At 41.6% G+C, this 26039-nt stretch overlaps 1 protein-coding gene across 2 annotated transcripts in view; it reads right to left on the bottom strand.

Moving 5' to 3' along the window:
• The window catches only part of DCAF15 (DDB1 and CUL4 associated factor 15), a 1446364-nt gene extending 1429762 nt beyond the window's left edge, over positions 1 to 16602 (bottom strand). Inside the window, exon 1 of one of the 2 annotated variants that reach the window (XM_044057323.1) lies at positions 16431 to 16602. In XM_044057323.1, coding sequence (XP_043913258.1) covers positions 16431 to 16538 — 108 coding nt within the window. In that variant the 5' untranslated portion in view covers positions 16539 to 16602. Of the gene's footprint in view, positions 1 to 16188; positions 16410 to 16430 lie in introns of those variants that run through there. The other variant, XM_044057324.1, reaches the window with a different exon arrangement.
• Between the last annotated feature and the right edge of the window lie 9437 nt (positions 16603 to 26039).

The following is a 26039-nucleotide window of genomic DNA, read 5'->3' as shown; positions in this document are numbered from 1 at the left end:
TTCATTTGTGTTGCATTTAGAAAAAAACTGGCAAAGAAAACAAGATACTTAGAAATTCAAGGATATAATTGGTATGGTAGTCAGGAAAATATTTTACACCTGATAAAACAAAGGACATTTCCAGTGTTGTGGAACATTGAGACAGTTTTAGAGTCTTTTCTGGATTCAAAATAAAAAAAAGATGAAGGCAATAACTGTAAACCATGTACCCAAGCACAAATTGGTTCAGCAGCATCCATATTTATGGCCACACAATAAAAATGAAATACTTAGGAGTATAGATTAGAAAGCATTCTGTTTTGTCAGCTAAGGATATATGGAAAGAAACTGAGAAATGGTTTGGGATTACCGCATTTTATTTTAGAGCTAGACAGTTAAGGCCTTTACATATAGCAGAAAGCTAAAGTTGAAAAGGATGATGCAGGGTGGGAAACAAGGACAGAGAATTTGATTTTTGATGCAGATCCTTAAGAATAAATCACACAGATTATATTCATAAAGTATCAGAAAGTATTTTAAAAACGACAACATACGGATGGAGAAAAGATTTTGCCTATATGTACAACTGCAATTAGGGGTAGAGAGCAAAAAAAAAGAGGTGAAATTTACTGGTGAAAACTGGCAAAGGAACCAAGATATTGGGAGCAAATTATTAGAGGGGGCAAGGTAACAGAACTTGAGGCCAATATTTCACTTGGGATATAGAATAGAAGCCGCTGTTTAAAAAAAGGGATAATTAGTACAGCATATAAACCATTGCATAACTGTATGAAACAGAGGTTAGAAAGGTTTGGAAAGAGATTGGATAACCAATTCACAAAAACAATAGGAGGATATATGTATGGCTCCCAAACATGCAACGAAGTCTAGAATATTTAGGATCCCTGCTTGGAAGTGTTTGCATAGATGCATTTATACCCCAAGGAGACTCCAAAGAATTGTTCAAGTAGAAACATGCAATTGGGAACATTTTTTGTTAATGTAACGAGTTGGCAGACTACTCTAACACAAATATTGGGCGAGCAAATTGGTGCAACTTTTTTGAGCTATGATACAGAATTGCAATTGCCTAGACTTAAAGTCTTGACAAGTTCAATTATGGTGGCTGCTAATAAAACACTTAAAATGGAATCAAAGTCTAAACCAACTGTACGAGAAAGAGGTGAATATAACAGACAAAAACAACTGGAAGTGGGATGTTTATAAAGGGTAGGAGCAAATTACATAGAAAAAATAGAACTATGGGAACAATCCAAGCAGAACATTTTGGAGGAGGAATGAGGTTTAAGGTAAGGCAGGAACTAAATATGCTTTGTAATGTTCAACTGGGTGGATTAAGCAACATACAAAGTCTGCAACTGAAAACGTGTCAATATGGTCAGTTTGCCGGTGTCATAAGTGATTGTGTTTGTTAAAGATGACAATTTCCAAATATACATTTACAATAGAATATAAATATGAAGGTAAAAAATAAACACACACTGGGGCCAGGCTATACATGGAATATGTAAACAGTAAAGTAAAAAATGGATGGAATTCTGTTTTCTGCATTATGGAACGGCTGTAAGAAACACTGCTCCTCCTCAGTGGCTACTGCTGTAGGGCAAAAAAGATACAGTACTGTGTTACCAACAGTCATCAGTAAGCGATACTGTCCCATCACCAACAGAAGTGCTGTAGCAGTTTTAACATTACTCCAACAGGGAGTAACAGCAGTCAGTGAGACACACTTACACATCTGTGCCACAAGACAGAGTCATAACAGTACTACCCCTTACCATCAGTGTGGCAGTGCTGCAGGACATGGTCAGGCACCCTGCCCCTCGATTGTGGCACTGCTGTAATTCGATTCTTGGCTGGGGTGCCTTCTGTGTGGAGTCTGTATGTCCTCCCTGCGTTCGTGTGGGTTTCCTCCAGGTGCTCCAGTTTCCTCCCACATTCAAAGACATGCATCTGGAGCATTTCTCCCCAGGCCTCCACTGAAAACTGGTGTTGTTCCAAAGTCGGACTTTCCCAGTTAACAAATGTTAACTACATAAATAAATAACCAATCAAGGAGTAACAGCTGTCAGTGAAACACATTGTCACCATCAGTGGTGCTGATGCTATAGGACGCAATAATAGGTGCACTACATATCATTGGGGAGTAACAGCTGCCATGGTGACACTGTCCCCATTTGTAGCACTGCTGTAGGATGGAATATTACAGAATAGATGCTATCATTAGAGTAAACCAGCAGTCAAGCAAGGTACACTTTCCCCATCAGGGGCACAATAATAAGTGCATATCACAATCTGGGAGTAACAAAGCAGCCAGTGAGACACTGTCCCATCAGTGGCACTGCTGTAGGATGCAGTAATGAGTGCACTACATAATCACCATCAGGGAGCAACACAGCTGGAGTTGACATACCATTCTACATCTGTGCCACAGACAGGTCAGAGTAACAGTACTACCCCTTGCCATCAGGCAGTAAGACACAGGCACATTCAGTGTGGCACTGCTGCGGGACATGGTCAGATGCTGCCACTAGTTAGTGGCACTGCTGTAGCACAGAGTGGTAATAAAACTGACATGGTACCGGTGAGATTCTGTGACATTACTGTAGAACACAGAATAATTTATTTTATTAGTGTGAACTGACATGGCACATTTCAATGATGGACACTGCCCCACATCAGTGGCATTGAATACTAGCTTCAGGTAGTAACAGTCATCAACAAAATGTCACAGAATAAGTGACAGACCAGTTCACATTACTATCAATTAGATCACTGATGGCAAACCTATGACATGTATGTCAAAGGTGACACCACCAACGGTTTGGGTGACACCTGCGTTCAACACCCAAGTTACCAAACAAACTTAAACAACTATTTCACCTCCTCAAGACTCCATCATCACTGCCTCCAACGCCCCACAACCATCTCAGGCCCAAATCAATACCATACCCTTCACACTTACGTTTGTTCCTACATCTACTTTCCAAAAACTCCTATCCAAACTCAAACCAACCACCCTTGCAGCAGATAACCTGACTGACAAAATACCTCCAAATTGCTTCCACAGCTATAGCCCATCCCATTTCACTTCTGATAGATCCATCAAACACACCATTACATCCCTGCGGAAAACCCCATCTATCGTACCACTTCACAAAGGTGGCCCCTCCATAGACCCTTCCAACTAATCTCTCCAAGATCTTAGAGAGATGTAATCACCAGTTCCTCTCCTTTCTCCTCACCAACAACCTTCTCTCCTCAACCCAAACATGGATTTCACACATTCTGCAGCACAACTGCCCTACTCAAATTCACCAATACTATAAACTTCCACAGGAATCTAGGTAAATTAGTCTCCGCTAACTTCCTAGATTTATCCAAGGCACGAGTGTCTCACATAATAAACTGCCGTCTCGTCTCTCTGACCTCAAAATTAGCCCCACCCAACTCTGGTTTAAAAGCTATTTAGAAAACCAACAATCTGTCAAATGGCATAACTAACCCTCCCAATCTCCTTAGGCATGCTGCAAGGATCAGTCCTAGGACCCCTTCTTTTTAATATCTTCACAAACAAACTCCACTCTGCTACCTCTAAAGCAGACATAGTCCAATACACTGACAACTCTCATATGCTCTGTACCAAACATCTAACTTCAAAAGCAAACTTCACATAACTTAAGACCGAAATGGAAAGTTTCAAAGCCACGATGCTGAAGGATAACGCTGTCCAAGCTGCAAAATCCTTTACTAATGCATTCTATGGGCACCTACAAGAATGCATGGATCGTGCCATCCCAAGCAAAACCAAGACTCACTCCAAGAAAAGGAAACCAGTCTGGTGGACTCCTGCCATAAACAAGCTATACAATAGGAGGAGGAAACTAGTACAGAAGAGATTAAAATTCCAAGAAGGGAAGACATCCCTGATCAGTATCAGCAAGAAATTTCGATCCCTCGTAAAATCATCCAGGGCGAGCTTTGAAGGAAAAAATTGCCAAGGACTCCAAAGATGACCACAAGGCATTCTTTAGCTATGTCAAGAACCTAAGTGGCAATGCTCAGATGTGCTCGGAGTTGTTACAGAAAGGCAAAAATACACGGAACTGATATCGCCAACATCCTGGCAGACAGGTTCAGTGCAGACTTCACCCCCCTCTCACCCTCAAAAGGGCCCATAACCATACCAGAAGAATGTAGAGTCCCTGAAATCAGACACTCAGGTTAAAACAGCCCTCTCCAAAGCCAAAAAACACAGCATCAATGGGACTGGACGGTGACCCAGGCTCCGTCCTACACAAGCTCAGACGAACTAACCCCTCACCTAAAACACACTGTTCAAACTCAGCCTCTCCACAGGCTACGTACCCATAGAGTGGCAAACAGCAAGGGTTATTCCGCTCCACAAAGGTGGAGCCACAACAGACCCCAGGAACCATCACCCTATAAGCCTGACTAGCTTGGTCTAAAAGGCTACGGAGCACATCATGGAACTCTTACTAGAGACAATGGGAACCTCCAAACACTGGACCCTACCTGGTTCAGTTTTGGCAAGGGCAAATCATTCCTCCTAAACCTGGGGAACTTCTTTGAGACAGTTACCAAAGCTATAGACGAGGGAAAGGTGGTACACAGCCTACCTAGACCTCGCTAAGGCAGTTAACACCATTCCTCATTCTGGTATTATAGACAAGCTCACCAGCCTGAACATAAACCCCTACGTCATGTCACAAGATGGGTTACCAACTGGCTCATGGACAGAAACCAAATGGTGAGAGTTGCGGGAGCTAGGTCCCACTCTAAAACGGTTACAAGTGGCATTCCCCAGTGCTCAGCCCTAAAACCCCTCATGTTCGGCATATACTTCTCGGGTACAGGCAAGCAAGGAAGACTATGGCTGACCAAGATCGCAGATAACTACAAACTAGGGGCTATAACAGACTCTCAAGCTGACGGACATCCTCCAAAAGGGTCTCACAGAGACAGATACTTGGTGTCAAAATCATGGCCTCAAGCTAAATGCCAAAAAGTGCAGTCATCCTCTGGAAAAAACAAAGTACCCACAAACAACCACATAGGTGGTAGTCCCCTAAATACAAAGGCTTAAGGAATCTGGGGACCCAAACAGATCGTAATCTCACCTTCAATAATCACATTGCCAAAGTGGTTAGAAAATCCTTCTACGTGGCCCATCTAATCACAAAAGGGTTCGCATCCAGATCAAAGGAGGACATAGTGACCCTCTACTCAGACCCATCGTAGAGTAAAGTGCCCATTTGGGGTGTACCTTACAAGACACCTGCAACTGATTGAAAGACTACAGAAGTACCTCACCAAGAGGATAACTGGCCTCAAACAGATGCCCTATGCAGCTCGACTGAAGAAACTACAGCTGTACTCTGTTGCATACCACCTACGCAGAGGTGATCTCTGCCGGATATACAAAGCCATGTCCAACCCAGAATTGATGGACATGCTCCACCTAAAGAAAACCTTATCCAGTCGAACCACACGCTCTATGGATCTGAATCTCACAACAACAAAATATAGGATGTGCGGGAGGGATAGATTCCTGTCCCAGGGACTTCCTATGCTTTCGAACAAGATCCCAATCTACATTAGGCAGAGCTCCTCACCAACACCCTTCAAAGGAAACCTCGACAAGTGGATGGGAAACAGATTACCCCGGGGATCACTTCAGTGGCTCTGCTGGACAGAGGCACAGGGAACTTATCTAAGTGGGCAGCGAAAGCAGACATATTATGGCTAGACTTATAAATGCCTTCAGGCAGATAGCCTAGTACCAAAAAAAACAACCCTCTTCAACCCATCTATGCAAATGTAAATCAGCCCCCCGAAGCCTCATCCACTCACTACTTCTACACCCCCATCTTCCTGGACAACACGAACACACTAACTATGCATCCATGTGTGTGCAATAACCTAAATATGGTTCCACTTTATAATCTCAAACAGACACACACACACTGTAAACTCACCACTAGACATACTACCAGTACCCTCGCGCGCACACATCAAAATATACAAACACTCGTATGTTTACCTGCCTACCCTAACCCACACAAAACTTCCAAACACACTCAAGATACCTAAAAAAATGCTCACCTACCTTACATACCAGCCAAATCCACACACTGAACCATAAATGCTGCACACACACCCAGCGACAAATATCAGAACACCTATAATCATCTTTCGGCTGTTCCCATTAGGGGTCACCACAGCAGATCATCCATTTCAATTTCTTCCTGTACTCTGCATCTTGCACTGTCACACCAACCATCTGTATGTCCTCTCTCACCACATCCATAAACTTTATCTTAGGCCTTCCTCTTTTCCTGTTACCTGGTAGCTTCATCCTTAGCATCCCCACTCCCGCCCAACATCCCTCCTCAGCACATGTCCAAACCATCGTAATCTTGCCTCTCTGGCTTTGTCTCCAAACCTTCCAAACTAGACTGACCCTCCAATATACTTATTCCTAATCCTGTCCACCCTCATCACACCCAGTGCAAATCTTAATATCTTTAACTCTGCCACATCCAGCTCTAACTCCTGCCGTTTTGTCAATGCCACTGTCTCAAACCCATACAACACAGCTAAGTCTCACTACCCTCTTGTAGACCTTCCCTTTCACTCCTACTGGTACTAGTCTGTCACAAATCACTCCCGACACTCTTCTCCACCCACTCCATCCTGTCTGTACTCTTCACCTCTCTTCCACACTCACCATTACTCTGAACTGTTGATCCCAAGTATTTAAACTCAGCCACCTCTACTCCTTGCATCCTAACCATTCCTCTAGCCTCCCTCAAATCACACACATATTCTGTCCTAGTCCTGCTGTTCCCTACTCTCACTACAGATCAGTGTCATCTGGAAACATCATAGTCCATGGGGACTAATGTCCATCTCATCTGTCCACCTGTCCATCACCATTGCAAACAAGAAAGGGCTCAGAGCTGATCCTTTATGCAATCCCACCTCCACCTTAAAAACACATCAGTCACTCCCACCGCAGACCTCACCGCTGTCACACTACCCTCGTACATATCCTGTACCACTCAAATACTTCTGACACTCCCGACTTCCTCATACAATACCACAACTTCTCTCAAAGCACCCTGTCATATGCTTTCTCCAAGTCTACAAAAACACAATGCAACTCCTTCAGACCTTCTCTGCAGTTCAACAACACACTCAGAGCAAACATTGCATCTGCAGTGCTCTCCCCCAGCATGAAGGCATACTGCTGATTGCTAATAATCACTTCCTTCTTAACCTAGCTTCCACTACTCTTTCCCATAACCTCATGCTGTGACTGATCAGTGTAATCCCTCTGTAGTTACTACAGCTCTGCACATCACCCTTATTCTTAAAAATCGGTACCAAACAAACACTCTCCATTCCTCAGGCATCCTCTCACTTTCCAAGATTTGATTAAACAATCTGGTTAGAAACTCCACTGCCATTTCACCTAAACACCTCCATGCTTCCACAGGTATGTCAACTAGACCAACCGCCTTTCCATTCTTCGTCCTCTTCATAGCTATCCTTACTTCCTCCTTGCTAATCCACTGCACTTCATGATTCACTGTCCCCACATCATCCAACCTTCTCTCCCTCGCATTCTCTTCATTCATCAACCCCTCAAAGTACTTTTCCATCTGATCTACACACACTCCTCGCTTGAGAGTATGTTTCCCTCATTATCCTTTATCACCCTTACCTGCTGCACATCTTTCCTAGCTCGGTCCCTCTGTCTAGCCAATTGTACAGGTCTTTTTTTCCCTCCTTAGTGTCCAACCTTTCATACAACTCTTCATATGAGTTATCCTTAGCCTTCTCCACCTCTCTCTTTGCCATGCACCTCATCTCCTTATACTTGTCTACTTTCTTCATCTCTAACAATCCCACTTCTTTGCTAATCTCTTTCTCTGTATACTCTCCTGTACTTCCTCATTCCACCACCAGGTCTCCCTGTCGTCCTTCCTCTGTCCAGAGGTCACCCCAAGCACCTTTCTAGCAGTCTCCCTTACTAGCCCTGCTGTAGTTATCCAGCTATTTGATAACTCTTGACTACCACCCAGTGCCGGTCTTAACTCTTCCCTGAACTCCACCTCACAATTACCCTTTTTCAAATTTCCACCATTTGATCTTTGGTGCTGCCCTTACACTCTTCTTGCTCACCAACGTCATCCTACAAACCACCATCCTATGCTGCCCTAACTACACTTTTCCAGTCACCACTTCAGTGTCTCCTTCAAACTGGCCCTCATACACAACATATAATCCACCTGCGTGCATCTTCCTCCGCTTTTGTAGGTCACCCTATGCTAAAATACGTACTCACCATATCCATGTCCATCCTTTCTCAAAATCCACTACCATCTGACATTCTGACAAATATCAGAACACCATTACAGTGAATTCATTCCTGGATTCGCAGTTATGGAGTTTTGAGATTTAAAAAAATTGACGTTATGGCTCTCGAAATACTGAAATGAGATTTCAGTATGTCAAGAGTATAAAGTGGAACTAATTATATATATATATATATATATATATATATATATATATATATATATATATATTTGGCAAAATTTTACGCTGGGTGCCCTGACGCAACCCTCCCCATTTATCCGGGCTTGGGACCGGCACAAAGAAATGCACTGGCTTGTGCACCCCCAGTGGCTGGGTTCACTGATGGTGTTAATGATGAATGTCGTTAATGCATATGCTCCACAGGTTAGGTGTGCAATGGATGAGAAAGAAAAATTTTAGAGCGAGTTGGATGAAGTGGTAATGACTATACCCTAGGGTGAGAGACTGGTGATTGGAGATTTCAATGGGCATGTTGGTGAAGGGAACAGAGGGGATGAGGAAGTGATGGGTAGGTATGGTGTTAAGCAAAGGAATGCAGAAGGTCAGATGGTAGTGGATTTTGCGAAAAGAATGGACATGGCTGTGATGAATACGTATTTTAACAAGAGGGAGGAGCATAGGGTGACATACAAGAGTGGAGGAAGATGTACACAGGTGGATTTTATCATATAGAAGGACCAGTCTGAAGGAGACTGGAGACTGTAAAGTGGCGGCAGGGGAAAATGTAGTTGGGCAGGTGATCAAGAGGAGGAGGAGGAGTGTGAGAGCAGCACCAAGGATCAAATGGTGGAAATTGAAAAAGGGCAATTGTGAGGTGATGTTCAAGGAAGAGTTAAGACAGGCACTAGGTGGCAGTGAAGAGTTCCCGAATAGCTGTGCAACTACAGCAGAGCTAGTAAAAGAGACTGCTAGAAAGGTGCTTGGTGTGACATCTGGAAAGATGAAGGAGGACAAGGAGACCTGGTGTGGAATGAAGTAGTACAGGAGTGTACACAGAGAAAGAGGTTGGCGAAAAAGAAGTGGGATTGTCAAAGTGATGAAGAAAGTAGACTAGAGTATAAGGAGATAAGGTGCATGGCAAAGAGAGAGGTGGCTAAGGATAAGGTGTATGAAGAGTTGTATAAAAGGTTGGACACAAATGAGAGAAAAAGGACCTGTACCGATTGGCTAAATAGAGGGACCAAGCTAGTAAAGATGTGCAGCAGGTAAGGGTTATAAAGGATAATGAGGGAAACATACTCACAAGCAAGGAGAGTGTTGAACAGATGGAAAGAGTACTTTGAGGGGCTGATGAATCAAGAGAATGAGAGGGAGAGAAGGTTGGATGATGTGCGGATAGCAAATCATGAAGTTCAGTGGATTAGCAAGGAGGAAGTAAGGATAGCTATGAAGAGGATGAAAAACAGAACGGTTGTTGGTCCAGATGACATACCTGTGGAAGCATGGAGGTGTTCAGGTGAAATGGCAGTGGAATTTTAACTAGATTGTTTAATGAAATCTTGGAAAGCGAGAGGATGCCTGAAGAATGGAGAAAAAGTGTTGTGGTACCAATTTTAAGAATAAGGGTGATTTGCAGAGCTGTAGTAACTACAGAGGGATCAGTCACAACATGAAGTTATGGGAAAGAGTAGTGGAAGCTAGGTTAAGAAGGGAGGTGACGATTAGTGATCAGCAGTATGGTTGCATGCCAAGAAAGAGCACTACAGATGTGATGTTTGCTCAGAGTGTTGATGGAGAAGCAAAGAGAAGGTCAAGAGGAGTTGACAGGGTACCTAGAGAGGAGTTGTGGTATTGTATGAAGAAGTCAGAATTGTCAGAAGTATGTAAGAGGGGTAAAGGATATGTACGAGGGTAGTGACACACATTATATATTATATATATATATATATATATATATATATATATATATATATATATATATATATATATATATATATACACACACATATATATATATATATATATATATATATATATATATATATATATATATATATATATATATATATATATATATATATGTGTGTATATATATGTATGTATACACACACACACACACACTTCCAATGTACATATGGAAACATTTATATACTCTTATTCAACTGCGAAATATCTTGCAATGCTCTACCAGGTTCTTCTACCCTCACTGTATATTTTGTACACTTGTAATTTTCAACCAAAAAGGGGGAATATCCTCATTGTACACCAACGGCTATAAAATGTCTACAATCTGTATGCTACTCCTCTAATGTCTCTTGTAAATTTCCCTTTTGTTAACTTACGGAGTTTTTCTCCCCAGGACTCCGCTGAAAACTGACATTTGTTGTCCAGTCAGACTACCCTGGCAATAATACACAGCAACACACATGGCCGGACTGGACTGATTTATTTAAAACAAAAAAAAAAAACGAGCATGCAAATAATTGTTTCTCGTGTTGGGGGGGGGGGGGGGGGAGAAGACATACCAGGTGTGGATAGGCATTTTTGACACACAAGAGCCCCAAAATTTCACCATGATTGAACTAGAGTACAGAGTGTTGACAGCACTGCCGTAGGACAAAGTGATAACAGAAGAAGCAACAGGTGTCTAATGAAGGACTGTGCCCATCAGTGGTACTGCTGTAGGACAGCAGTCACATGACAACATGCTATCAACCAGGAAGCAGCAGCTATTAGACATTTAGGTGCCCCTCATCAGTAGGACAGGGGCAGAGCACTACACCGATGGTACCATAAGGAGTTCAGCATACTTGCCACAGACACATGAAAAGTTGCTAAATCTAAAGCCTGAACAACATTACGGTTACAAATAATGGACAGCTTTCATACATGTTAAAATGACTCAGACATGCAGCTTTTTAAGTTTCATCTGTAGGATGACCGGGGGGGGGGGCTACAGAATACATTGATAATGAAATGAATATAATCTAAAATATAACACCTACTATTCAAGTGTCAACAACAAATACCTCCTAAACAAACAATGCAGACAAATGAGTAACGGTACATCACAACTTTTGACAGGCCACACAATCACCTCTGACAATAGTGAGTTATAATATATGCAGCTTTTACTACAACAATCCAAGAAAGAAATGATAAATCAGTCCCCTGATGACTGTACTAAAGGAAAGTGTGTATTTTGCATGTAAATTATCTGAAGTACCCTTTCAACCAACAGCAAGTTCCATTAATGCATCAATGTACAGGTTGTTACATTATATTATAATATAAAAATAATATCATAGTATTGATTATACTGTGAAGACTTACAGGTTTGTGAGAATACTGTCAGTCTATACTTATGGACATGAGCAAGTCTTGTCAAAGCTGAGGGCCAAAAAGCAAAATGCCTACTTCGAGCTACATACATATAAAAGCAAAAGCTAGAAAGAAAGAATCATAAGAAACTAACATTTCTTACTTTCAGGTCACAAAAGGAAAGAGTAAACAAAATACAAAAGCCATAGAAAAATTTACAAGATGAATTAGTCAAGCAGCCAAACCAAGGTCTTACATTAATTGCAGGGCTGTACCGAAGGAATTTGCCACATCTGTACATGACAAATTACATCACATTTGAAGAGAAAACAGATCTATTACGGTCAACAAAAGAACCGAAGACTGACAGCAGTTGTAGTGATAGGCCCCTCAAACTGTCTCAAAGATAAGTAAAACGGAAAAACCATTGTCCAAAGACAGCAATCTTTCTAAACATTCAGGATGAAGATCTTTGCACTAAATCAGCCCAATACATTGATACCCTTTGAAAGCCGATTATTAAATTCAGCAAAAGTTACATTCTCTTAAAGTATCTATTGAAAGTGACTAAACTTGCTAAAGATAAAGGACCATGATGCGCTTAGTGCAAAGTTGAAGATAAATCAGTGAAAGCTACTACAACTCTCACTGATCATTTATCCCATTTTTTGCAGCCTAAAACCAAAATTTCCTTATTTTACTCAATATATTCTGAAAGTGCTAGTTTCATTTATGTACATGTATGACTGTTACATTTTTTTTTTTAATTAAACAAGAAAGTCAGAAATTGAATAATGTAATATTGCTTAGTTAGGCGATATATAGCAATATGTTACGTATAAATGTTTGTCGGCCCTAGGGCCTATACAAGCCTAGCCATAACAATTCCCTGGCTATTTCTTCCCGCACTATTTACTTCCCTGGACCCTTATCTAGCAGAGCGACTGATATGATCCCCATTTCCCATCCAATTGTCAAGGTTCCTTTTGAAGCGGGCCAAAGAGGCGCTCTGCTTGACATGTATGGGTAGTCTATTCCAGAGTCTGGGGAGGCTCTGGGTCAGGAACCCATTATTGTGACATGGTTTAGATCCCTGGAGCGTGTGGCTCTGAGGGATTGGGATTTCTTTAAGTGTAGCATGTCCAACAGCTCTGGGTTTGACATGGCCTTGTATGTTAAGCAGAGATTGCCTCCAAGTAGATGATATGCGACAGAGTATAGCTGGAGTTTCTTTAAGGCGGTCAGCATAGGGCATCTGCTTTAGGCCTGTGATTCTTTCAGCGAGGTATTTCTGTGGCCTTTCCAATTGTTGCAGATGTCTTGTGAGGTACATACCAAATGGGGCGCTGTATTCTATAACAGGTCTAATGAGGGATGAGTACAGTGGGACAACGACCTTTTTTCTGGATGAAAACCCTTAGTGATGAGGTGTGCCACATAGAAAGATTTCCTGACTGTTGTGGCGATCGAAGGCGAGACCACTGTCCACCTGTGTCCTTAAGTCTCTTATCACACTTTTGGTGTTTAGTGTACTGCCACATATGTGGTAATTCACAAGTATATGTTTTTTCCCCAAAGGGGATAACTATACATTTCTTGGCATTGAGCTTGAGCCCATGGTTCTGGCACCAAGCATCTATTTCTGTAAGGCCCTTTTGTAGAGTATCCACATCATTTGGGGATTCAATAATGGCTCACAGTTTGCAGTCATCTGCAAACTTTGTTAGCCAGAGTCCCCTAGTGTTGGCCTGTACTTCAGAGAAGTAGATGCCAAACAAGAGTGATCCCAGGACTGAAACTTGAGGTACTCCACTGGTCTGGAGCTGGATTTGGAGTCGGCTACTTTTACAGTGTGGGTTCTGCCAGTACACCAGTTGGCAACCCATCGAGTGACATAAGGATTAACGCCCAGCTCAGTAAGTTTCTCTTGGATTCCAGAGTGGGGGATGGTGTCAAAGGCCTTGACGAGGTCCAGATAGGCTGTGTGGACCGCCTTACCCTCATCCACAGCTCTGGAGACTGATTCGTAGAAGTCGATCAGGTTCAGGAACAAGATCAGCCCTTCACAAACCCAAACTGGGTGGGGTTCAGTGTTTGAAGGTTGACTGTCTTTGTTTATAAGTTCCATGTTAATATGTTCCATGGCCTTGCAGATCAGGCTCGTCAGACTGATGGGGTGGTAGTTCCCAGGATCTAATGTGGATCCCACCTTGTGGAGTGAGATAACTGTAGCTGTGCGCCACTCAAGTGGGCACAAAGCTTGAGGTGAGGGTATGATTAAACAAGACACTTAGGTGAGGTGCCAGTGCATTGTAGTTCATGAAGTACCAAGCCCAATATGTCACCTGGTTCCATAAATGCTGTATTCTTGGCTTTGGAGAATGCGTTTACCTGTGTGGCCATTACCAGAATTTGGCAATCTTCCGGGATTGAGATGGGCCATTTAGGGGGTGGGGGGTGAAGTTGGCACAATCTACAATATCCTTGGGATCAGTATATTTAATGCCATACTGTTGTAGCTCAGAGCAGATCTGAGCATTGCCATTTAGATTCTTGACAATTATAGAATGCAGTGTGGTTGTCTTTGGAATATTTGGCAATTTTATTTTTGTAACTAGCTTTGGAGGATTTTATGAGTGATCTTGGCTTCTTACAGAGGCTGGTAAGGGAATTTTTTGCATCCCGGGATTTTCCTCTTTTCTGCAACAGTTTCTTCCTTTTGTTGTAAAGTTTATGACAGGGGACCACCAGATTGGCTTCCTTTTTTGGAGGAGAGCATCTTGGTTCTATTTGGGATGGCACAATTCATGCATGAGTGGATGTGCTCATATAGTGCCTTAGTGTAGGACTGAGCAGACGTGCTTTCAGTTCCCGTCTGCACGGGTGTCATGAAGTTGGCTTTGGAGAAGTTTTTTTTATGGAGGTTTTCTTACTGGGGGGGGGGGGGGTGTGGATGTTAAGGGTGATTAGCTTATGGTCTGACCTGACCAACGAGGGGGTTGACCATAGGTGTGGAGCATCGATCTCCCATGTTGGTAATGACCAGGTCTGGGATATTGGAGCCCCTGGTGGGACTATGGATTAGTTGATCCAGGGCACTGGAATTTATGAATTCCAAGAACCATTGGGCAAAGGTGTTGGCACACGAGTAGTTTTCCCATATAGTTTGATTACTTTTATACTAATAATGTTGCTTACGTCACAAATAATTCAATAATTTAAGGATATATATATATATATATATATATATATATATATATATATATATATATATATATAGTGCCTCAATGCGGCCATATCGGATGAGTTCTGAGGACTACTGCAAGGTAATTCCTCACCGGATGAGCTCAGCTACATAATGAGGAGAATCTAGTAGGGCTTTTGCATATTTCTCACAAGAGGACTACTGCACTGCTCATCGACACCACTCATGCATACAAGTTAAGACAGTGGGGAAAGTGGAAGCACCCTACTTTTGGGGAAGTGTAAGAAACTAACACTTTGGTGCTATAGAGACTAGATTCAAAGCAACAATGCTGTAGTGGTAGAAGTATACCCACTACAGCAGAGCGATACATAAGACACAAATGCACAATGTAAACACTATTTAAATGAGCAATATTTCATCCATGCCAAGACAGCCAATGTCTTCCCTCCTACAAGTGTTAACACTGTTGATTAGCACTGCTCAACCTTTCAACAAAAGGTGTTGCAAATGGGTAGAGCATGCGATGCATGACCAGATAATGAAAAGTGACACTAAATGCTGCAGGATGATTTTTCTGTTTGACAATTAAATAGAATCACAACCTAAAAGCATACGTTTCTAAACGTCACTAAGCAGCGCGTAATCTATACTTACCCTAAAGAGCAGAGATATCTCAATTTAAAGTACTACATAGCTATACCGGTACACTCAGAGATACAGTTTGCCTACCACAAATGCACTGTAAAACAGGAAAAGGTACAAGTGAGCTAAATAAAGCAACAGTATCCTCCACAGCAGCAAACGATCGTTGCAAATATTTAATAATAGGCATGCAGCAAAAAGGAAAATGTATTTTCTCTTGATTGGGGGCGCTATTACCCCTTGTCAAATAAGCAGTGTCAATACCGGCAGAAGTGCAGCCTTTATTCCAAATCTCAGACAGAGGACACCAAAAGCTTAGAATTTAAAAGCAAGATGACCCCATACTGCACAAAACATAACATTATGCAGCGTGCACATAAAGTGCCACAACCATAGAAAGCCATCTGAACTTAAGCCAAAAACGTGAAAACCGGAACCGGTTACAAAAGAACTGGTTTGGCTATGCGTCAGTGTACAATAGCGCAATACACTGCATCAAGCAAATACAACCAGCAGGCCTACCTAATGTTACAATAAAAGATGCAACATGACTCACCGAAAACTATGCAAAAAATGAGGGCAGTGTTACGAAACACAATAATAACACCAATACTGCACCAATCAACGCAATGCATACACCATCACATTTTTGTACGCAGACAAATACCTACCAAAAGTAACTCAGCCATTGTTAAGCCAATTCACAAGTCTACATCCAAGGCTCAGCAAAAAGCCAGTGCATTACAATATTGTAGTAACCTGGCAAAACAGCACTGCAGTACTCCACACCAAACACTGCACACAGGAGGTAGATACAGTCAACGCTGCCACCGCCCGGGAAAGCATGCATCACCATTTACTGGATGTAACCCTATAGAAGACCAAATGACACCTTCCCCATAAGGTCCTGTACCTTAGCCCGCTCCAACTGCTTGATTAAGTGCTCCTTCCGTCGCCATTTCTTCTTTACACTTCCATTACCATTATCCTTTTTTCTCTCAGATTTCGAGCTGGGCGCCATTTTCAAACCATTTCTCCACTTCCGGAGCAACAGAGGCTAAGCGCCCGCCTCTTACTATACATGATTGGTTGTTTTTCTGATCTTTTGCATTTTAATTTGTTCTATTTCAGTACAACTCGTCATCGAATTTCCCGCCCTTTCTGGTACTCGACCGGACAGATCTGATTTCTTCCAGCCCATAGTGTTTTAGGATTGGTCAAATTGACTGAATTCTTCCCAGCTGTTGTATTTCGCTGTGAGTAATCACAGGCGATTTTGCCAGTCTGGTAAATAACTGTATTGCTTCTGTGCTGTTTCTGGATCAATTTACTGTTTACATCAGTGGGCATTTGGTTTCTGGTATATATTTTTGTTTATCTCTTACTGAATTAACGTATTTTTCCTATATTTATGTACTATACATTTTCATATAAAAATGGATATAGTCAAATAGTTAATGCCCCTTTAAAGTTTAAAAGACTTTTGAGGAATTTGTTACGTTTAGGGGAAATTCTATTTTTTGCCTTCTACAGATTTAAGTAAATAAGTGACATTAAGGTACATTTTTGCTAGACTTTATTTATAAATGTACTTTGATTATAAATATGCTAATGACAATTCATACCTCTCAGTCAGTGATCCTTGCTATTATTATTTGTGCACATTAGTTTGGCTCAGAACTATGTTATTTCTCTCAAAATGTGATATTTTTCTCTGACAGATCAGCCTGTTACCTTCAGAATCATCCAAACCGAAGGGTAAAAAGGTCACACAGACAAGCCATTCAATAAAAACTGCAAGAGCAACCCAATATGTGATAACTTAAACCTCCTGTAATAGTTCATAGGTTCATACTAGGCTATCTGCCCTAGGGCATTTATAAGCCTAGCCAGAGTGTGTGTGGCTTTCACCACCCCTTAGGATGAGAATACTATACCCATTAGTTTGCTGTGCCTCTGTCCAGCAGTGACACAGAAATGATTCCCGGGGTAAACCTACGATCTCCCATCCACTCGTCAAGATTTCTCTTGAATAGAGTCAGTGAGGGGCTCTGCCTCACATGGACTGGGATTCTGTTCCATAGTGTAGGGAGTCTCTGGGTGATGAATCTGTCCCTCCAGCACATCCTATTTATATCCGTGTTGAGGTTTAAGTCTCTTGCTCTCGTGGCTCTGGTGGATTTGGATTTTTTGAGATGGAGCATATCCATTAATTCCGGGTTGGACATGGCCTTGTATGTCAGGCACAGATCACCTCTGAGCAGGCGGTATGCGACTGAATAGAGCTGGAGTTTCTTCAGTCGGGCATCGTATGACATATGTTTGAGCCCCTTTATCCTTTTGGTGAGGAACTTTTGGGGTCTTTCCAACTGCTGCAGGTGTCGGGTAAGGTACATTCGAATGGGGCGTTGTACTCAATCATTGGTCTGATAAGTGAAGAGTACAGGGGTACAATGACCTCTCCTGATCTGGATGTGAATCCCTTCATGATCAGGTGGGCAATGTAGAAGGTCTTCCTAACCACTTTGGCAATGTGAGTGTCAAAACAGAGGTTACTGTCAACTTGGGTCCCCAGGTCCCTGATAACTTCTTCCGTGTTTAATGGATTACCACCTATGTGGTAATTAGGGGTTACCTTGTTTTTCCCAAAGGGTATGACTATACATTTTTTGGCATTTAGCTTAAGGCCATGGCTCTGGCACCAGTTATCCATTTCTATGAGACCTCTCTGGAGGATGTCTGTGTCTGATGGAGTGTCAGTTATGGTGCCCAGTTTGCAGTCCTCTGCAAATTTTGTCAGCCACAATCCCCCTATGTTTGCCTGCACTTCAGAAAAATAAATGCCAAACAAGAGGGGGCCCAGGACTGAGCCCCGTGGGACACCGCTCGTGACCGGCTTAGAGTCTGACATGGCACCAGCAACTCTAACCCTCTGTGTTCTGTCCTTCAGCCAGTTTGCAACCCATCTTGTGACATATGGGTTTACATCCAAGCTGGTGAGCTTTTCTATGATGCCCGAGTGGGGTATTGTGTCGAATGCTTTTGCTAGGTCAAGGTAGGCTGTGTGAACTGCCTTACCCTCATCAATGGCCTTAGTGACTGTTTCGAAAAAGTCGACCAAGTTCAAGAGGTAGGATCTGCCCTTGACAAAGCCAAATTGGGTAGGATCCAGTGTATGTAGGTCCCCAATGTCTTTATTTATGAGTTCCATTATGATCCTCTCCATAGCTTTGCAGACAAGGCTCATCAAGCTTATGGGGCGGTAATTTCCAGGGTCCGTAGAAGCACCGCCTTTGTGGAGTGGGACCACAGTTGCCGTACGCCATTCTTTGGGTACGTATCCTGTAGTAAGGCTAAGATTAAACAGCAGCCTTATGTGTGGGTTTAGTTCCTCATTGAGTTCGTGTAGCACACAGCCGGGGACACCGTCCGGTCCCATTGATGCTGTGTTTTTTGCTTTAGAGAGAGCAGCTCTCACCTGGGCATCTGAGATGTTTGGGAGGCTAGACTCTGGTGGGATAGATATTTCTCCTTTTGGGGGGGGAGGGAGGGGAGAAATTTGCACTGAACCTGTCTGCCAGTATGTTGGCAATGTCTGTGGGTTCAGTGATTTTTTTATCATTTTGGACTAATTCTGAGCATATCTGGGAGTTTCCACCCAGGTTTCTAACATAGCTAAAGAAGGCCTTATGATTGTCTTTTGTGTCATTAGCGATTTTTCTCTCAAAGTTGGCCTTGGATGATTTTATGAGTGATCGTAGTTTTTTGCTAGTATTGATCAGAGATGCCTTCCCTTTTAGGGATTTTGCTCTGTCATGTAGTAGCTTTCTCCTCTTGTTGTAGAGTTTGTTTATGGCTGGGGTCCACCAGACCGGACGCTTGCCTTTGGTGGAAAGGGTCTTGATTTTATTAGGGATTGCTTGATCCATACATTCCTGGAGGTGCTCGTAGAAGGCATTTGTAAGGGTTTCAGCAGCGTGGGTTGTGGTTTCCACTGGCTCGGGGGCCTTGAAGGATACCACTCCAGTCTTAAGAAGTGTGAAGTTTGCTTTTGAGAAGTTCTTCACTGTGGTCTTTTTTGCTGGGGGTGGGGGCGGGATGTGGATCTCCAATGAGATTAATTTATGGTCTGATCTCACCAATGAGGACTATACTTCCGGTGTGGAGCATTTTGTCCTCATGTTTGTGATGATCAGGTCTAGTATATTTTCTCCTCTTGTGGGGATGGTGACTAGTTGTTCCATAGCATTTGAGTTTATGAACTCCAGGAACCTTTGGGCTAGGGTGTTGGGGCTTGAGTAATGTTCCCAGTCTATGTTTGGGTAGTTGAAGTCACCTAATATGATGGTGTTTGGAGAGACATTCATACTCTCCAGTGTCTTCAGGAAGGCTGTGTGGGTTTCCTGAGTTTGAGAAGGTGGTCTGTAGCATGCTACAAACTTTAGGGCAGTTTTACCTATGGTTAATTGCACCTGGATGGTCATAGGATGGTTCATAGTGGTTCATAGGATGTATACAAATTACTTCTTAAAGACATCAAGTGTTTCAGCAACATGACTTCTGAATGTCCATCACTTTTTAAGTCTTTATGGTTTCTTTCAGACCAATAAAGCCAAACCTCACTAGCTGTGCACATGCATGTTTTGGACTTTTTATTGACCTCATCAACATAGTATAACATAGTATGTGGATAGTTTGGCAGTACTTCAGAAACTCAAGAGTGTTTAAACTCAGCTGATGCCAATAAAGATTAAGGTGTCTGCAAAATATCCCAATTAACATCCAAACTAAAGGGTATAAAGGTGACATGGTCATTTGCATATATCTCCAAGGACCTCCATTACCTTCTGCTTGTGTTATGTACATGAGCCTTAATGGTGACTGTGTAGCTGTAAAATATGGGACTGAGAAAAAGTTTGAGCCAAAATCAGGGAAAGTAGGTATGATTTCAGTGTGGCGTGATTATAGTCTTTAGACAGTAACACTTTAGTTACAGACTCCTCACTGAATTTTTGTAACCAATTCTTCAAATGAGAGTTTGTTAAGAAAGCAAAATACAAGTGCCAAGGAGCTACGTCACTTTAACATCAATTCTAACAAGAAAGTTAAAAAGGGCAAACCTTATATTTACTTCTAAAACACTGGGCTATTAACAGATTCAAACATTTACCAACCAGCTAGTTTACTTATGGAAAAAAGTCACTATTCTTGATGACCTAAAGATAAATTGTTAAGGCAACTAGACAGACTTGTAGCCCTAAATAGCCCCACATGTTATTAGCTAACCCACAAGAGCATGCATATGGCCTAGTACTAGCTTGTTAGTAGACATGTATCACTGTTTTTTTGACATGTGCCTACAAATAACTGTTCAACCAAGTCTGCTAAGCGAGTATCCAGTAATGTCAGCCTGTTTGTTTAAAATTCATAGGTGTGTACTAGGCTAATGGCCCTGGAACCTTTACAAGCCTAGCCCATAGGATTAACCTGGCATCATCCTACCTGACCTTATTTCCTAGTGCCTCTGTCGAATAGAGCCACTGGAGTGATCCCCGGGGTGATTGTTCTATTTCCCATTCACTCATCAAGATTTCTGTTGAAGACGGCCAGTGAGGTGCTCTGCTTGACATGTATGGGAAGTCTATTCCACAACATGGGCAGTCTCTGGGTTATGAACCTGTCCCACCAGTTTGTTCTGTTGATTGTGGTAATGAAGTTGAGGTCTCTGGAGCATGCAGTGCAGAGAGATTGGGATTTCTTTAGATGTAGCATTTCTAACAGAGCTGGGTTAGGCATGGCTTTGTAAGTAAAGCAGAGATCGCCTCTAAGTAGGCGATATGAGACAGAGAATAGTTGGAGTTTTTTGAGTCTGTCCATATAGGACAAGTGTTTAAGGCCTAAGCTCCTCTTTGTGAGGTATTTCTGTGGTCTCTCCAGTTGTAGGTGTCTGGTGAGGTACATGCCAAATGGGGCATTGTACTTGATGATTGGCCTAATGAGGGAAGAGCAGAGGGAGACAATGACTTCTTTCTTCCTGGATGCAAAACTCTTAGTAATGAGATGTGCCACATAGAAGGACTTTCTGACCACAGTGGCAATGTGGTGGTCAAAAGAGAGGTTGCTGTCAACCTGTGTTCCCAGATCTCTTATGACGCCTTCTGTGTTCAGTGGACTACCATCGATGTGGTAATTCATGGGAATCGGGTTTTTCCCAAAGGGGATGATGACATTTTTTGGCATTGAGCTTAAGGCCATGGTTCTGACACTAGTCATTGGTCTCAGTGAGGCCTTTCTGTAGGATGTCAGCATCACTTGGGGAGTTAATTAAGCCTCCCAACTACCAAACAGGAGAGGACCCAGGACTAAACCCTGTGGGACTCCACTCGTGACTGGTCAGCAGTGTAACTTGGAGTCAGCTACTTTCACACTGTGGGTTCTATCTGTGAGCCAGTTTGCAACCCACCTAGTGATATAGGGGTTGATGCCTACCTTAGTGAGTTTTTCTATGATTCCTGAGTGGGGAATGGTATCAAAGGCCTTGACCAGATCAAGGTAGGCTGTATGAACCACCTTGCGTTCATCCAAACCTCTGGTGACTGACTCAAAGAAGTCGACCAAGTTTTGCAGGTATGATCTACCCTTTACAAAACCAAACTGTGTAGCTCCAGAGTTTGGAGCTTCCCCATATCTTTGTTTATTAGGTCCATGATGATGCGTTCCATAGCTTTGCATATCTGACTTATCAGGCTAATGGGGTGATAGTTTCCATGGTCTGTAGTTGCTCCTCCTTTGTAGAGAGGGATGACTGTAGCAGTGTGCCATTCGGTAGGGACAAAGCCTGAGGGGAGGCTGTGATTGAACAGGGCAAACAGATGAGGTGCCAATTCACTCTGTAGTTCATGTAGAACACAGCCAGGGATATTGTCAGGTCCCATAGAAGCTGTATTCTTGACCTTGGGCAGTGCTGTTTTAACCTGTGCAGCAGTAATACTGGGTGCCTGGTAATCTACTGATATTGTGATTGGTCCTTTGGTGGGGGAGAGAGGGGTAAAGTTGGCACTGCATCTGTCGGCCATTATATTGGCAATATCTGTTGGCCCAGTATAGGAGGTAAAACAATCGCAATGCCACAAACGTAGAAAAAACGTGGTGCTGGAAAATGAACAGTTCAGTTCCAAAGCCGTATAAATACAGGTTTAATCCAAAACAAGCAATACAATCCAGTAAGCGTATACGCGCTTTCATCTTAAATTCTTTAAAACTTCTTCAGATACAAATTATAACAGTTTCAGCACCCTTTAAGTAAACTCAGTTGATCATATGACCTTTTTTAAAATTTTAAAGTGACATTCCCCTAATTTTACACGTCCTTATATAAAAAATGCATATATTAATCATTAATTCATCTACAAGTGGAAATTAATAGTGCCAGTCTTTTAGAAATAGTTCCTATGGTTACCTTATACAATAATTAACATTACATAAGAGATGGAAGATAGTTAATAAGCAGTAGCAATCAGCATATTACCTATTAATTCATTTCTCCCATGTCTTTAATTTCAGGATCGGGACAATACTGACATGATCATTTAGTCCTGGGTATCTGTATACTTCTAAATTTAGTTGCCATTTTAATTCATGTTGTTCCAGGATTACTGTCCAAGGACCCTCCCCCCGCTCCTTCTCCTCTCTTTTCAATACACTAAATTTAAAGGAATGGTCGTGGTGTTCATTAAGATGCCTAAACAGTGCATTACTGTTTTTTTTCTTTTTTAATTTCATATAAATGTTCATAAATATGATTTCGGAGCTTCTACTCTGTTTTTCCTACATAAACCCTTCACATACCTGGCATTTTGCGATGTAAATTATGCCTATGGTATCACAATTATATTTACCCCTTATATTCAGTTTCTTACCCTTTAATTTGATAATGTGTACCCTCGAGGATGTATTTGCAGTAACTGCATCTCCCACATTTTGTCATCCTGTTATTATAAGAACTTGTTCCTTTTCTTTTTACTTCAACCATGGTTTTTATATTACTACCTCTTCTATAAATAATAGTTGGTGTATCCCCGAGGTCATTAATTATGTTTGGATGTTCATATAGTACTCTCCCATTCTTATTTATCATACTTTTTATGTTACTACTAGCTACATTAAAAGTGGTAATAAAAGCATTAGTATATCTTTTGTTGTTGTTATAGTCTCCATTAGTACTAATACTTACCTCATTTTGTGGGTTCCTTGTCAACATAGGTTGATAAAACCCATTTTTCCTATTAGATGTAACTTCTAAGGTTTGCTCATTTAGTAACTCCAAGGGGTAGCCTCTTCTAGTTAACATCCCTACTAGGGTAGCCACTTTCTTATAATAGTCTTCGTCTAGTGTATTCATTCTGGCCGCTCTCACTAACTGGCCCTTTGCCACAGCCCTTTTCTGTTTAAAGGGGTGGCAGGTAGAAAAATGGAGTAACATGTTGGAGTAAGTTGGTTTTCTATATATACTAGCCACATTCTCCTCTAAGTCGTAGTTTTTCCTAAGCATAGCATCCAGAAAGGACATGTCATTTTTATTATACTGACATGTAAATTTAAGGAACTCCGTACTTTCATTAATATATTGTAAAAAAACTTTTTAATGCAATCTCATCATTCCCCCAAATCAGGAAGATGTCATCCAAATAACATAAATAGAATTTGATATTATTTGCATGAACACTGTTATGCACATATCTCCTTTCCCATTCCAGCATAACTACATTTGCCAGAAATGACCCTACAGGGGAGCCCATGGCCACTCCTTTTTGTTTGTAAATTTCTTCCTCGAAATATATGTTGTTGTGAGAACAATTTCTAATAGTTCAATAACATTATTTACTATAGTTTGATCCAAGCCTTTGTTCTCTAAATATTCCCGAGTCCATTCTAAAGCTATGTTATGTGGAATGATGGTGTATAGATCCTTTACATCTATCATAGTCTTATGTCTTCCCTTTCATACCCAATAGTGTTCATTTTTGATAGAAAATCCCAGGAGTCCCTGCACAGATGTTACTCTTGTGCTAAATAATGCTTGCACTTATAATGAATATACTGTGCGCATGGGACAGTGATGGAGCCCCTACTATCTACTTTCGGTGTCATAGATGGATTGTTGACTGATTTGTGGATTTTGGGCACTGCAAACATTGTAGGGATCCTGGGTGATGTTACACTTAAATATTTAAATTCACCCATGTCTATCCCTCTCTCTATGAACATGTCCCTTATTTGATTTGTTAACCTCAGGTATGCACTGTTTAGCTCTGATCTACTACTTGTTTGATATGTATCTGCTTGTAACATAGGACTTCTGTTGTTCTTATATACTCCCTGCTTCATAATTACAATACCCCGCCTTTATCGGGTTTCATTAGCCTTAATTCATTAAAGTGTATGAAATCCATAATTTCCTCTCCCATTTCATTACTGTTATTTTTCTTTATTTTTTGTTATTGTTGTTGCTCATAATATGCCCTTAAATCAATTTCACACATTTTCTTGAAATAAGTTTAAGGCGAGGTGTACTGGCAGGTTATATAAGCTACTAATTCTTAATGCATCAAAAATACTGTTACTGTTGTTATGCTTAAATAACAGTTGAAAATTTATTCTACGTATATATAGTTTCAAATCAGTTAGTACATTTGTCATGTTCATTTCACTTTTGGGTACAAAAATCACACCTTTCACAAAATAGTCAGCAATATCTGTCCATATAGGGAATTCTGTGTAATTGTATAACTTAAAGTCCTTCTCTTTATTGTATATAATCATCGGACCTTCCCACCGAGATAGTTCTGTTTCATTTACTGACTCCGTTTCTGTTCTATAAGTCATAGTATTTTCATCACCATACATACTCAAGTTTTTCTCCCTCGGTATGGTGGTGCATTGCCGTGGCAGTATGTGTTCCCTTTGCCTTGAAATGGGCCCTTCGCACAGTTCTTCCTGTTGTAATACACTATTTGTTGGTTCTGCAGTCGTTCCGACCTCCTGGGTAATGGAAAACCCTGCTGATAGTTAAGGTGATTAGGTGAAAAATTATTGCCATATGATTGTTCATCACTTATATCATTCTCTTGTTCCATGCTGGACTAATTATCAAGCGCAGTTCCCATAGCCTGGTTACCTATATGGTCGTCAAACCCATTCCACGTTTGTGAGGCTGGTGGTGGGGGATAGGCTTTTCCCAGTTCATATTCCCTTCTATCTCTTTCGTATTTCTTCATTTGTATCCCTTAGTTTTTGCAATACTTTGCTCTATACTACAAAAAACATGGTTGCAGTAAAAAGAAAAGGAACAAGTTCTTATAATAACAGGATGACAAAATGTGGGAGATGCAGTTACTGCAAATACTTCCTCGAGGGTACACATATCAAATTAAAGGGTAAGAAACTGAATATAAGGGGTAAATATAATTGTGATACCATAGGCATAATTTACATCGCAAAATGCCAGGTATGTGAGGGGTTT

The sequence above is a fragment of the Protopterus annectens genome, chromosome 15.part0 (assembly GCF_019279795.1).
Source record: "Protopterus annectens isolate FY-2018-M chromosome 15.part0, PAN1.0, whole genome shotgun sequence".
NCBI classification, from domain to species: domain Eukaryota; kingdom Metazoa; phylum Chordata; order Ceratodontiformes; family Protopteridae; genus Protopterus; species Protopterus annectens.
Note: the sequence above shows the minus strand (reverse complement) of the source record. Positions and strands in the feature narration are given on the sequence as shown.